This window comes from Eubalaena glacialis, chromosome 3 (assembly GCF_028564815.1).
Source record: "Eubalaena glacialis isolate mEubGla1 chromosome 3, mEubGla1.1.hap2.+ XY, whole genome shotgun sequence".
NCBI lineage: Eukaryota > Metazoa > Chordata > Mammalia > Artiodactyla > Balaenidae > Eubalaena > Eubalaena glacialis.
In genome coordinates this window covers 79,766,044-79,781,721 of record NC_083718.1, presented here as the reverse complement: position 1 = coordinate 79,781,721, position 15,678 = coordinate 79,766,044, and the positions used below count along the sequence as shown (strand labels likewise).

The window sequence follows — 15,678 nt, the reverse complement described above, 5'->3', positions numbered from 1 at the left end:
TTAATTAATTTTTCGCTGTGTTGGGTCTTCGCTTCTGTGCGAGGGCTTTCTCTAGTTGCGGCGAGTGGGGGCCACTCTTCATCGTGGTGCGCGGGCCTCTCACTGTCGCGGCCTCTCTCGTTGCGGAGCACAGGCTCCAGATGCGCAGGCTCAGTAGTTGTGGCTCACGGGCCCAGTTGCTCCGCGGCATGTGGGATCTTCCCAGACCAGGGCTCGAACCCGTGTCCCCTGCATTGGCAGGCAGAGTCTCAACCACTGCGCCACCAGGGAAGCCCTGAAGAACATTCTTGTTCTATGATTCCAGTGGCAAGTAGATAGATACGTGTTGAATGAAGACTTTAATAATGTTGTCATGTTAATTTTTTTTCAGGTGAATAAAGCAATTCTACAGATCTATCAATTGTCACCCTGGCAGAGTTTTGGTTAAGATGAGGTTCTGGTAAACAAAGACTTTAATCAAGTATTGGTACAATAAATGTATGTGAACTAGCATTCTTTGTATTGAAGTTAAAAAAAATAAATGAAATACAGAGCCTGATGTGAGCCTGCAGTTTTTTCTCTTAATACCAACACCAATGGTTTAGTTTCAGCAAAACAAAAACATTCATCACATTACATTAAAGTTGCATGTTTGAATATGTTCAAATAATCATTGCTTCATTATTTTGTTGCTTTGTATTTATTTACTTTATATACATTTTTTGTTTATAATATAAAAGCTATAAGCACCAGACATTAATACGTAGTTTCATGTTTATACATCTTTAAGTAACATAATAAAAATTAAATCAACATTCAGTAATGAGAATTATTTTCATTTTCTTTTTTTAATATTGGTCTTATCCAATGAGTTAGGAAGTGTTCCCTTCTATTCTGTTTTTTAAAATTTTATTTATTTATTTATTTATTTATTTTTGGCTGTGTTGGGTCTTCGTTTCTGTGCGAGGGCTTTCTCTAGTTGCGGCAAGCGGGGGCCACTCTTCATCGCGGTGCACGGGCTTCTCACTATCGCGGCCTCTCTTGTTGCGGAGCACAGGCTCCAGACGCGCAAGCTCTGTAATTGTGGCTCACGGGCCCAGCTGCTCCGCGGCATGTGGGATTTTCCCAGACCAGGGCTCGAACCCGTGTCCCCTGCATTGGCAGGCAGATTCTCAACCACTGCGCCACCAGGGAAGCCCGAGAATTATTTTCTTAAAAGGAATCTTTTTTTTTTTTTACTATAAAGTGAATTTTAATTGAATTATTACAAGAAATGAAAATAAAAGGGATCTCTGATAAGCATGACACAAATACCAAACTGACGAAGTAAAGCATAAAAAAAAGTACAGAAGAATTTCATTTATAAATAATGATGCAAAAATCCCAAGTAAAAATATTATCAAACAGTAGTACATTTAAAGAATAATACACCAACTGAGATTTATTCTAATAATGGAAGAATAGTTCCATATTAAGACATCTATTAATGTATTATTAGTAGATAAAAAAGAAAACCGTATGCTATGTTCACAGATGTTAAAAAGGAAACAATAAAATTGACCATTTTACTCTTGGTAAAACTCTCGATAAAGTAGGAATAAATACATACTTTCTTAACATGATACAACAATATGCCTTAACCAAAAAAAGAACATCATGCTTAATGGAGAAACACTGGGAGCATTTACATTAAAGTTAGGAACAATACAAGGATATTCTTTATCATCATTATTTAACATGGTTTTGGAAGTATTAGCCTATTCAATTAGATAAGAGACAGGAATAAAGCATAAAAACTGGAAAGAAGGAAGCAAAAATTATAATCACTTGTTAATATTTTTATTTACCCCCAAATTCAAAGGGATCAAATGAAAAACTGTTACAAACAGTAGAGAAATTTAGTAACACGGCTTAATATACATTTTGCATGTATTATTTTAATCAATGAGTTAGAATACTCACTGGGAACAAGACCCTATTTTAATAGCAGCAAAATTATGAAGCATTATCATTTCAACAGGACATGCCTTTTGACTTTTTTACTGCAGGCATGTATTATTGAATAAAAATTAAAAAGCCTGTGAATTAATTGAATTTTGAGAACCTAGATAGTACATTTCCTGTGCTTAGAATTAAGCCTAGTAGGTGACAGAGCTCAAAAAAATGTTTCCTTCCCTTTCCACCCTTCTCCTCTACAACACAGCTGGCCCTGAATCTTGTATCTGCAGGTCTCTTTTTTCCACAGTCAAGGGCCATTCTTCTCTCTATTCACGTGTAGTGAGCTGGGCTGTGAAATCCTGAAGGTCCTCCACCCAAGGCCCATCCTTCCCAGGGCCCCCAGGATGCACCCTGTTCCAAGGAATCATCTCTCTCCCCCAACCATCCCTGTGCAGGCCCTGCCTGACCATGAGTGTTCCCTGATGGGGTCAAGTGGCTCACAGGTCAGAAGTGTGGCCGAAGGCTGAAGGGTTTGCTTCTCATATTTGGTTATTTGAGTAGCAGAGTCACCACCCACCATCTGTGATGTGAGAAAATTTTGATGGAGAACCCAGGGGAGCAGCTCATGCTGAAAATTGGTGAAATTGGTCAGGAAGACCTAGGCTTTAGCCCCAGCTCCACCTTAATGAGGGATCTGTGGGGACCCAGGGGAAAAGGGTGGGATGGGGCAGATCTTGCCAAGGCCCCCCCATTCTCCAGTGTCATTGTGGTCTAGGCGTCCCCCTGGGGCTCTGTATTTGTCCGGATCTTCTCGTAGACAGTGTGGATGGCCAAAGTACACTCCGGGTTATGTGAATGGCAGCTGCCCTTCTCCCTGTCTTTCTACAATTCAAGCAGAGTTTAGGAGCGGTCTTGGTCAATTTCTAAGCATTAGGCAGATGGGTCAGTCAAGCTACATCTCTTCATGAGCTTCTTGTCCTCAACTGGGTAATTCTGGCTCTCAAAACTGATAACTCCCCAAAATATAGCTTCAGCACAGACCTCTCTCTTGAACACTGCAGAATCTTTGCACTGCTCTGTCTTCTACCCAGGATGCTACCTCTCTCTCCCCACTCTAAGACTTCCACTTTGCTCACTTCCTCATCTCTTTCAGGGTCTCTCTTCTTTGTGAGGTTACCCCTGACAGCCTTAATTAAAATCACACCCTACCCATGCATCTCTCTTTTCTGCTTTATTTTCTCATAACACTTATCATCGTCTAGCACTTCATAGTTTGCTTATTGATTCGTCATTCTCCCCTCCCTCAATCTAGAATGTATATTCTGTGAGGCCAAGGACTTTTCTTGTTTTGTAGACTTCTGTAGCCCAGATCAGAACAATTCAGGGAACACAGCAGACACTCAACGAATATTTGATGAACAAATTTATAAATCACCTTGACTGCTCTCGTTGCAAAAGTGCTTTGAAAAACTGAAAAGCATCAGATAAATGTAAGTTATTATTATTGTAATCCTCATTTTATGAAAGAAGAAACTGAGGCACAGGGAGGAAAGTGATTTTCTAGGGTTGATCAAGAAGTCTGTGTCACAAACTTATTTTACGAAATAGAAACAGACTCACAGACATAGAAAGCAAATTTATGGTTATCAAAGGGAAAAGGGGGTGAGGGAGGGATAAATTAGGCATTTGGGATTAACAGATACAAACTACTATATATAGAATGGATAAACAACAAGGTCCTACTGTATAGCACAGGGGACTATATTCAATATCTTGTAATAAACCATAATGGAAAAGAATCCGAAAAAGAATCTATCTCTATCTATCTCTATCTCTATCACTGTCTCTGTCTATATCTATATCTATATCTATATCTATATCTATATCTATATCTATATCTATATCTATATCTATATCTATATCTATATCTATATCTATATCTATATATCTATCTATATCTGAATCACTTGGCTGTACAACAGAAACTAACACAACATTGTAAATCAACTATACTTCGATTAAAAAAAAAATCTGTGTCAGAGCTGGGCCTCACATCCATTTCTGCACTTAACTCCCTGTCTCCTTGTAGGGAATTTATTTTCTCCATCAGACTGAGAGCTCCCCAAGGGCAGGGACTGATGTGGCAGGGGCTTCAGGACAAGGTTGTGTATCTGGGTCAGATGTTGCGTGTCTGGGTCAGACGTTGCCTGATCTGTTTCTCTATCCCAAAGCCACATATTGCTCCCCTCCTGTGCTTCTCTGGTAGGGGTATTAGGGTTTGGGTAACAATGAACGATATCCTGAGTCCCCCAGAGGCCCAGGTTAGATAGGGACATAACTGAGAGGGACTGACATGGGAAGTCACAGTGTGGCTGGCACTGAGGCAGTTGGGGACACTGCACGGAACACTAGGCTGGGAATGAAGACACCCCTATCCTGTCTTGTGCTTGCCATGGTTCTCTGATAAGTCCAAGTGTTCCCTCTGTGTCTCACTTTCCCCCACTATAACCTGCTGGGACTGGACTGGGTCTTGATGTTTTGTGGAGCAATGATCTAGCATTGTCCCCTCTTTAGGGAAGTCAAGGATGAGAGAGGAGAGGACCTGGCCACTGGCTACTCCTGGGCATCCTGACAGCAGCTCTACTTGCTTCTCCTCTGCTCACCATTTTAGCCCAGTAGTTCTCAACGGGTGGGACCAGGAGTATCGGCATCACTTGGGAACTTGTTAGAAATGCAAGTTCTCAGGTCTGCCTTAGACCCATTGAATCAAAAACTCCAGGAGTGGGCCCAGCAAACTTTATCTTACCAAGCCCTTCAGGCGTTCGCGATGCGAGCTCCATTTGAGAACCATTGCTTCTGGGAAGTCCCTGAGGTGTCCTCTCCTCCTCCTGCTAGTCCTGTCTCCGGGTCTTCCCCCCGGTGAAATCATTCCAGCTGTGACCATAGCACCAATTTGCAACTAAGGGCAAATAGCCATATGAGATGTTCTCCCAGGGACATCTCATCAGCAGAGGTATCAAAGCCTTTACGCAAAGAGGTGATATTAATGGCAGGATCTCAGGCAGGTAGGAGGGAGAGAGGCTTCAGGAAGGAGGGAGGAGGAAACGGGCCTTTCCTGATGCTTCTCAGATTCTTGGGTTTGCCCTATATCCAGGCCCTGCTAGTGTGCCCTACTTCTATTTCCTTGGGTCTTACACAGATGACAGGGTCTACCAGACACCTGGTCATTTACACTTTTGCTTCTTCCGCTTTGCCATCCCTCCTTCTTGGGTGGTAGCAAGGATCTGATGAGGCTGTGGACGTATGAGTGGGGTATGTTCCCCATCAGTGGTTTCCTCCCTTTGCCCCTCAGCTCCCAGCATGTTGTGGGCACCCAGGCACAGCAACCATATTGTCCAAAGCAAGGACTGGACCCAGAACTTGATGGGAAGCAGAATACTCTGGACCTCCCAGGACTCACTGTCTCTGAGCACATATCAGTTGACCCTAATTTGATTCCCTTAGACCCACCTTAGGGTGTCTCAGGAAGCTGATCTCTTCATAGGGAGGGTCATGGCTGTTGGCCACACCAGTCTGAAGGTTAGCAGATTCCACTGTGAGAAGGACCTGGGGAGTAGCTGCTGAGTCTGGCACCACTGGCAGGAGAGTGGACCCACCTGTATATAGCAGATGCTAATGAGAATGGATGGAACTCGAGGTGACCCCCCATCAGCCCTTGGGTGAGGTGAGAGCAGCCATTGCTCTCTGGTTCATAGCATCAGGTCCCAGACCCCTGTCCTGTCCCTGCCTTCCTCCACCCTTCCTTTCTGGGCATGCATACAGCTCCCACCCCCAGCATTGCTCTACCCCAGGCTTCTACCAGGAATGATTCACAAGAGAGGTCAGTGAGCCTCTATCTGACCATTGCCCTGCCACCTTCCCTGGGGTCTCCATCTACTCCTTTCCCCCAGATCCACCCCCATCCCAGGGCTCCCCTCAGGGTTTACCCAGCACCTGCCTCTCCCAGTCTGCATCTTCTTTCTCATCCAGATCCACACTCCAGCCACTAGGCTCACCGTCAGAACCATGAGAAGGATGCCTCTCCAAAGCCATTTGCTCTGAAGAGAACCTGGAGTCAAAGGCTAGTGTCAGATCTGCCTCAGTCGGGCCTGTTGGGTAGGCAATTGGGAGGAGGTGGGGCCACCCTGGCTCAGAGCCTGTATCCCAAGTGTACATCCTTGATGCAACCCTGACAGGTTTCCTCCTTTCTAGTCTCTCTACACACTAGCCGCTGTTACTTTAATGTTTCTTCACCAGGCTTTCTGTCCCATTTCTGCACAGGAACCTCAGAGGCTCCCATTAGCTGCGTGTGCCATTGCTCATCTCCTCAGCCTGCCCCTTTTCTCTTCTCAGACTCCCAGAAGAAAAATACATTCTAAGAGGAAGAAGGGATAAAAAACTCTGGGGTCATCAGACCTCAGGGTATGTCCTTTTCTCTGTTTGGGATGTCTTTTCCACTACGCCACAAGAAAACTCCTATTCATCCTTCAAGGCCCATCTCAAGTGTTCCCTTATCTGTGATGCCTTTCTCAACTCGGGCAGCAGTTACTTAACTTTTTTCTTCCTTCCATCCTTTCTCCTTCCCTCCCTTCCTTCTTTCTTTCATACCCAAACCATATATTTTGTATTTGCTCCAACTTTAGCTTTAACATCTGCTTTTGTGTTTAGAAATTTACTCCTCCCCTTCTTTGAGCTATTTTCTGATAATTACTGACATATTATGTGTCATGTACTGTGTTGATAGCTCTATGTAGATTATTTCTTTTCATGATCACAACAGCCCTATGAAGTAGATACAATTATTATCCATATTATGGAAAAGCTACAAAAATTAAGTAAGTTGTCCAGGGTCACAAAGCCAGTGTGTGGTGAAGCCCCCACTGCAGTAAGTTCCTTGAGGGCAGGGGCTTATCTTATTTTTCACTGAGCCTTTCCCCCATCACCAGCACCTAGTAGGCACTCAGTGTGAGGGTTGAATGCTGAGTGAGTGAGGAAATGAGAAGAAAGGGACTGTTTAGACGAGAGCCCCACCTGAGCAAGCAGAGGTCAGGAAGGCATTGGTGGGACGGGGCAGCTGAACTGGTAATTACACCTCTTTTTAACATCAGTTGTTCCTGCTCTGTAGCCCTCAGGATAGTAGGGGATTTGGTATTTTATGACACCAGGGCCTGGAGTTCTTTCGTAAGGGTTCCCACCCCTGTAACCTACCCAGTACAGTCCCTTTATGAAGCTGAGGTGATGCTCTAGGCTGATGGGGAAGGGTGGTAACTGGGTGTAGTGACCGCAGGTTCTCACGCTGCTCAGAGGAGGGCTGAACTGTGGTTTATGTACTCAGAGGTGGTAGCCATCCTTTGAATGGGCAAGTCTGGTATGCAGCAAAAAACGGGCATCTATCAGCCTGAACGTGCTATGCAAGTCCTGCCCATCCAGGGTTGGGGCCAGAGTCTGGGGCACGGGAGAAGTCCAGGGCTGGGGGCAGGGTACCCTGAGTTCCTCAGTCTTTACTCCTCGAATCCTTCTCCTCCCCTGCTTGGATTCTTATGTGTAATTCAGCCTCCCAGGCTCCTTGATGATGGGAAAGGGGGTGCACACAAGCCAGTCCCACATTTGTGTTCTGGGTGATGCATTAGTCTCCATATATTGGTCCAACTTCTGGACTTGCAGGTTTGAAGACTACAATGAGACTATGGCCATTCACTGAGGTGGGGACTTTTTGGTTGCATCACATAAACTGCCTTAAAATGTTCCTCAGTCCCCCTGTTTTCCCCAAGTCCTCCCAGTCTTGCTCTCCCCTAGTCTCTGCTGGCCCATTTTCATCACCTTCCTTAGCAGATCCCACTCACCCCTCCGTGGACAGATGTCCTCCAGGTGTAAGGTTGCGTTCTTCTCATCCGCGGGGTTGCTGACCACACAGGTGAGGCGGCTGTTGAAGTGGCTGAGGGGCAGGCTCAGGCTCAGGTTCCTGGAGCTGGGGGCTGGCCCCAGCGTCCCTCTCTGCTCCAGCTCCCTGGGGAGGCCCTGGCTCAGCCAGGTCACTGTCAGGTTCCCTGTGTTTCCTGGGGTCCCACACTCTAGACTGACATTGCACCAGCCTGATGTGTTAGATGATGAATAAATCTGGATCTGGGGGTGGGGGATGGGCTCTGGGGTGAGAGGGGACAAAAGAGAAACTGAGCTTCAGGGTTAGAAGCTCATCCAAGTATATCACCTCTCTCACCTATATGATGCATCTGTGTAGGTTTCTAACTATAGGCCTGGGGAAGGAACCTACTCTCCCTGGACTAAGAGGTTCTGATTCCCAGCCCACAGACAGATGGTTGAGTCCCTTCCATGCTCAGTTAAGTCTAGATAACTAAATTATCATGATGTATATGATAATTATATAATTATATGTATACATGATAATATATATGATCACCATATATTATTGTATATATAATAAATAAAACATGCGAGGCATTGAGAATACAGTGTAAAAACATGATAACGTTCTTGTTTTGTTCAAGGAATAAAAACATACAGATTATGTTTAAATGCTGAAGTAAAAATGTACGTTTAATCATCAGTGGGATAAAAGTACAATGTTGTATAATTTCCTAACTACTAGAGAAGTTTGGATCAAAGAAAACTGTATTAATTAAACAAAAGGCAAAAAAAAAAAAGAAAAAAATGATAAAAAACATTAAATAGGATGTCTGGAGTAGGTCCATACATGTAAAAAATTAAAATGCATTTGAATGCGTTATATCCCCCTATTAAAAAGCCAAGACCCAGATTAGGTAAAACCAGCTGTATGCTATTTACATTACCTAATGAAACAGAAAGATTAAAAAGAAAGAGATGAAAAACAGTAGATGTGGAAAATGTCAACAAAATGATTGCAGGGGTGGCAATAGTCACTACAGACCAAATAAAATTTGAGATAAAAAACATTAAGCAGGTCAAACAGAGATATTTTAGATTACTATGTACCTAACAACATGGTTTGGAAATGTATAAATCAAATTCACTATTACTACAATAGATGAGTTTACTACAGCAGATGGACCTAAAAGGACTAGAGGACAGGATGTAATATAGGTAAATACAGATGTTAATGGCCAGGTGGCCAATCTGGTAGGTAGCTCACTATATGCTCAGTCCCACTTCCCTCACTGTCCTTGAGTTTGTCTCTTGAAGAATCTAGAAAGCTAAATTCTCAATTTCAGTCTTTCTTACAGTTGCATTGGTTCTGACCAGTGACTTAGGGGAAATCTCCTGTGTGAGAGGAAAGGTCTTCACTCCTGAAAAGAGAAAGCCTCAACACAAGAGAGATTTTTTTCCCCTGTCTTTCTCTCTTTTGCTATTTATGCTAGAATGATATCTGGAGCAACAGCTATCTTGAACCAAAAGGCAACCAGCATGAGGACAAAAGCCCATGTGCCAAGGATGGCAGAGCAGGAAGATAGAGTGAGCCTCCTTCCCAGGAGACAATGTGGAGCACATGGATGGCTGCCAGCAAAAGCTATCTCTTGACTTCTGGTGATGTGAGAAAAATAAATCCCCATTTGCTTAAGCCTTTAAAAATCAAGTTTAAAGCTAATTGCTGTCAAACATATCCCTGACTTATGTGCATAGATAACAATAAAAAAGACTTGATCAGCAAAATCAAAGTTGATTAAAAAAAAGGCCAATCAAAAGAAAAAATATTGATGTCTGACTAAAAAATTAAAGCTATAAGTAAATGTCGCTACGAATGAGAATCGGGCATAACTACAGATGAGAAGATATTAAAAATTATAAGAAAACACTATGTCCAAATGCATAACAATATATTTGAAAATATAAGTGAAATAATGTTTTTCTAGGAAAGTGTAAATGATCAAAATCCTATTAAGAAGTGGCAGCAAACCTGAATACACCCACAGTCTTAGAAGAAATTAGAAACGTGGCCAAAGATCTGTCCTTACAAAAGTCATGAAGTGTATATGGTTTTAGGGGTGAGTGCTACCAAATGGCCAAAGAAAGAAAATTCCTGTGTTATATACACTGTTCCAGAGTTTAAAAAGGCAAAATATTTCTGAGGTCATTCTGAAAGCATAGTTTAACTTTAATACGCACGTCAGACAAGAATACCGAAACCAAAACAAGACAAAACACACAAATCCATGGGTTAATGCCAGTTACAAACAGAGAATTGAAAATTCCTAAATTAAATATTAGCAAATATAATCACACAATACATCATGATCAAGTTGGGTTTATTATAGGGATGCAAGGATAGTATAATTAGGAAATTTATTAATGTAATTTACACCACTAGCAGATGAAAAGAAAACCATACCTAGCAATTATTGACAGGTATATATTTCCAGGCATAACTCCTAAGGCTTTACATTAACTCATCTAATCCTCATAATAACCCTATAAAGTTACATGAACTAGCTGTGTCAGTAGAGTCATCTAGGGCAGGGGTAAGCAAAGGGTAAAAGATCAGATGGTAAATATGACAGGTGGTCTCCGTCACAACTACGCAACTTTGCCATTATGGGGAGAAAGCAGCCGAATACAACATGTGAAAGAATGGACGTGGCTGTGTTCCAATAAAACTTTATTTATAAAATCAGACATTGGGCTGGATTTACCAGTGGCTGTAGTTTGCCAACCCTTGATCTGGGGCAGTTGTTGAAAATGCAAATTTGTGGGTCCTTTCCAAGGCTCATTGAACATTCATCTGGGGAAAATGATATTTTTACATCACTTCTTTAAAAGATCTGATTTAATGAACAGATAACAATTTAAACATAAAACCAAATGGAATGTCTATTACAAAGTGTCATGAAGCACAGACAGGTGTTTAGGAAGTGTATGCTCTTAGGCATTTAAAGTATTCACTCAGCAAGTGGTTTTTATGAATTTTTATTAAGCTCTTTTCAATAGGTAAAGGAATATTAATCAGGCTTGAATAATAAAAATTCCTAGAAATCAGACTTCCCTGGTGGCGCAGTGGTTAAGAATCCACCTGCCAGTGCAGGGGACGCAGGTTCAATCCCTGGTCCAGGAAGATTCCCACATGCCGTGGAGCAACTAGGCCCATGTGCCACAACTACTGAGCCTGTACTCTAGAGCCTGTGAGCCACAACTATCGAGCCTGCACACCACAACTACTGAAGCCCGTGTGCCTAGAGCCTGTGCTCCGCAACAAGAGAAGCCACCACAATGAGAAGCCCGCACACTGCAACAAAGAGTAGTCCCTGCTCGCCACAACTAAAGAAAGCCCACACGCAGCAACGAAGACCCAACACAGCCAAAAATAAAGAAATAAAATAAATAAATTTATTTTAAAAAAATCCTAGAAAAATTAGGTGCATTTCTGTAGGTAGCCTTTAAAAATTGCTTAAATCTATTTGGTTAAAGGAATACTTCCTGAATGCCTCCTGGGAGCTGTGTAAAACACTGGCAGATGCCAAGAAGAGTAGGGTATGGACCCTGCTCTCAAGTGGACAGCAGACCACACACGCAAATAACTGTAGTCCAAGGCAGAGAGAAACATTACCCATAAAAGAATTAGGAAAAAGAACTTTCAGACTTCAAAATGGAAATACTCATTGAACAGGGATCAGAAAAGCCTTTATAGGACATGGCAGTTCTGAAAGCCATGAGGTAACAGAGAGAGAGGCTATATTTGAGGAACAGTGTGTTTGGCTAGAAACAAGGCTGGAACACTGGTGTCAATTGATGGAGGATCTCTAATGCTGGGATGAGTACTTAGTGCTGCAGGCGATGGGGTGTGAGCAAGTATTGTTGGAAGATTTAATATGGGCACTGGTGGATTATCAGAAAATGGAAAGCAAGACAAAGAGAAACCAGCTAGTAGCACTTGTACTTTTTCTAGCAACTCTTCTTTTACTCCAACCTTGTGGTTTTGATATGATTTGTTAGTCAAATCACCCTGACCCTGGTTATAGGGGAGGGCACAAGTCCCAGGCGTTGACAATCAGAATATGTTATTTCCCTGGCCAGTGACCCATCTAAGGGTTATCTTGTGACCCAAGCCCAAACAGAAAGTGCCCTCCCTAGAATTTTCCATGTGGAGTGAGCCAGGAAACTCCCTTTGCTCTCTGGCTGAGTGGGACCCATAGCTGTACAAGGCCATCCTCCTAACCACGTGGAGAAGCCCAGGAGAATAAAGCTGACAGGAAAGGGAGAGGGAAACACTGGAAAAAAAGATGAGAGAGTACATGGTCCCTGACAGACAGAAGAGAGTGCCCTTCAGCTTTCCAGTTCCTGTGAGCATGAGGGCCAGAGGAACTCCTTTATTTCTCTTCCTCCTAGAGACCTATGTATCTTTATCATGAAAACACTCCTTATTGATCTAATTTGAGTAGGCTTTCATTTCTTGCTGTCAAAAGAGATAGGATGAGACTGTGTTGGTAGGATGTTACTCAGAAAGTTATGCCAGGAATTTATCAGCCAAGGAGGAGAGAGAGACAAGTTCAGGAATTAGAAGCTGGAGGCCAGGGAGACAGCTGATACGTTCTCCATCCTTTACCGAATGGAAACCCCAGCTTGGATAGTCAACCCAGCCCCTTCTTAAAAGTTTTCCAATCTCCTGTGTTAGAGACCCTCACCCCTCCCCTGCTCCCACTAGGTGAAGTATGCAGGGAATGTGTGGGATATGGATATGTGTCAAGAAGGAAGGGGCCAGGTGGCGAGGTGAAAGGTAGAAAATTTGGAGGATGGCACATGGAGGAAAGTGTCAGGAAGCAAGGCTGAAGAAGCCGCGGAGGACCTGATCCTGTGTGGAGTTAAACTTCTTTTCCTGAGTGCCATTTATCCTGTGGGGGATGGGAACCAGGAACATTGTTTGGTTTCAAGCAGGTAAATAACAGCAAGAGTGCTACATTTAAAAAAGATCAAGATATCAGCTTCATGCAGGATAATTTGGAAGGGAGAAGAGACCAGAGGCAGGGAAGCCAGTTAGGAGGCTTGCTGTGATAACCCAAGCAGAGGTGATGGAATGGGACAGGGGCTGGGTCTCTTTCTGAATCTCTGACTTGTGTCTAGGACAGAGTTTCGTCCTAATCTCTCCAGCTGGACTTCAGATCAACTGGTTTAAAAGCATTTTACCTAACGACTAGTTCTAACATTCAGTCTCCTACTCAGTGTTTTTTCTTCATCCAGTTTTGTTGTTTTGGTTTTGCCAAGTGTTTTGTCACTTCAGAATTTTTTAAATCAGTTTTTGAACCAACTGGCTAAGGATATTTCTGATATAATTGTGTATTTCTAATAATCAACTTTGTAGTATTTTACAATTGAAAGAAGAGTTGTTTTGATATTTGTGGGTGGGCCTCTATACTTTTATACTCCCGGGGTTGCTGGGGGCTCTCAAGTGATCCCTCTGCTTTACAACTTTTATGGGCTGCCTCTCATGAGATGTGTAGCCCTGGAACCCACCCTGTACCCTGTACCTTCCCTCTGCCAGCTGTGTGTGGGCCCCGAGAGTGGACAGTGGGATTTGGATGAGGGCCTAGCCCAGGAGGGGAGGATGGTGGTGGTCAGGCCTTACCATGGTTCTGCTAGGGGTGGATTAACTGGAAGGTGATGAAGTTTAAGCCCCTTTCTGTTCCTGTTATAAATACTTTTAAACAAACAAACAAACAAAAAGAAATTATAAGAAATTAAGAAATTGTAGCTAGTTTTTCCTAAGACGTAATTTTTAAAATTTAGTTTTATTTTTAGGGCATCAGAAGAGATGTAAAAACTCCTAAAAAAGAGTTTTTTTTTTTTTTTTTTTTTTTTTTTTTTTTTAAGAAAACCTGATTTCTAACTTACTTTAGATAAAGTGGTTGTTGGAATGCCTGCTTGGGGCATGGTCCCATACCTTACCATATAAACAGAGTCTAAAGACTTCCTCCTGGGATTTTCCTGAGTGGAATTTGATTTTCGCTGTATATAGTCCACTCATTTCCAGAGTGAGGTTCCTGATGCTCAAGAAAGCCATCTCTGTTACGTTGAATCTGTGCTTGTGTTTTTCTTCAAGGTCATACCAATCAGGATTAGAGGTATTAGGCCTCCAGGACACCAGCAGCTGTGGTTTCTCATCATCCTCAGAATCCCAATTCCACTCAATTTCTCGGATGTTAGGACCCAAAGAGGAGTTCAGTCGCAGCTGGACAGATCCCCCCAAGATCTTTTTCAATGTGCAGGAAGAGCTGGGGTCTTTGATTGCCTGGGAATCTGGTGAAGGAAGAGCTAAGACTGGAGGGAGAAAGAAGCAGAGCAAACATTATGCTGTATCTACTGTCTGCTTTCACATCACACTAATTTTATATTTATAAAAAGAGAATTATCTCCATTTTTACAGACAAGGAAACAAAGCTGCAGAGGTAACTTGCTTAGGCGTTGGTCTTACTTAGAAGTTGGCAGTTTTGATTCAAGCACATGTCTGTCACCCTCCTAGACTCACGCTCTTTCCTTTTCTTGCAACTTGCACCCAACATGGCCTTTGGTTTAATTCCGGGAAATAGAAACTGAAAATATTGAAGATGATAAATCATAATACAATTTCCCCATTTGTTTGTATATACCAGAAGAAAATCATTTCAGCTTTCCCTGCTGCCACCATTTTTTCACTCAACCCACTGCATTACAGTTTCTGGTCACCACTCTTCTGAAACTGCTCTTGACTGAGTTACTAATAACTCCCTAAAATTAACAAATCCATATGTCACTGGTCAATCGTCAATCCTAGTCTTATGGGACCATCTTGCCACATTTGACGTATGACTATTCTCTCTTTCTTGAAACTCTACTTATTTGATACAAATTTTTACTCCTTCGGGCCCTCAGCCCACCTTCATTCAATAAATGCTTAATGAGCTAGGCACCATTGAAGTTGCCAGAGATACGGTGGTGAGCAAGCAGACCAGGTCTCTGCTTTCATGGAACTTCCATTCTAGTGAGAGAGACTGCTGAAAAAAGCAGGGGAAAACAAATGACTTCAGATAATTATAAGTGCTATAAAAAAAAAGGATGTGACACAGATTTCATATCTGTGGCCTGGCATCTGAACTCTCTTCTCATATTTATGGCATTTTCTATCTTATGAGGCAAGCCCATATCCCGCTATAGAAGGTGAAAATGCCTGATACTTTCCCAGCCACCTTTGCAGCTGAGACAGCACATAACCTGGGCTCCTCCAATCAGATGCACCTACCCAGACTTCCAAACAGAAGCTAGTGTCATGATGAGAGGAGGACAATAGTATATGTGCTATTGACAATGGCAGTTATGGCAGCAGACACCTGATTGCCTAAGGCAATGGAGGCAGCAGTTCTGGGGCAAGTCAAGTGTCCAGAGTCAGTGGCGTTGGGATGTAAGCTGTGGTGTCTGTGTCAGGAGTGACAGACCAGCTTCTACTGGACCAGTTCCTGGATGAGTCATCTCAAAGCCTGTTCACCTGGATCCTTCAAAGTTTTGTGGGCCACCTACTCTCCTTTAGTATACATATTTAACTAGTCAGCTGATTTCTGTTGCTTGTAGCCAAGAACTTAGGATAATGTGATAGAATACTGGTGGTTTGATGGAAGTGTGAGGTGTGGGTGGTTCATCAAGAAAGTCCTCAAAGAGGGTGTGACAACTAAAGTGAGTCCTAAATGATGACAGGACAGAATGAATTATTCCAGGCAGCAGAAAGAGCATGTGCAAAGTTTCCAGTGCAGAAATGATCTTGGCCTCCAT

At 42.8% G+C, this 15,678-nt stretch overlaps 1 protein-coding gene across 7 annotated transcripts in view; it reads right to left on the bottom strand.

Annotated features, from left to right (window-relative positions):
* Window positions 1-733: 733 nt before the first annotated feature.
* The window catches only part of LOC133088097 (SLAM family member 6-like), a 36,257-nt gene continuing 21,312 nt past the window's right edge, over window positions 734-15,678 (bottom strand). Inside the window, exons 2-7 of one of the 7 annotated variants that reach the window (XM_061185874.1) lie at window positions 13,825-14,196; window positions 7,800-8,126; window positions 5,915-6,025; window positions 5,428-5,573; window positions 4,724-4,876; window positions 2,062-2,799 (exon numbers count right to left, since the gene is read on the bottom strand). In XM_061185874.1, the coding sequence (XP_061041857.1) occupies window positions 2,689-2,799; window positions 4,724-4,876; window positions 5,428-5,573; window positions 5,915-6,025; window positions 7,800-8,126; window positions 13,825-14,196 (1,220 nt within the window). In that variant the 3' untranslated portion in view covers window positions 2,062-2,688. The other 6 variants (XM_061185875.1, XM_061185876.1, XM_061185877.1 and 3 more) reach the window with 6 other exon arrangements.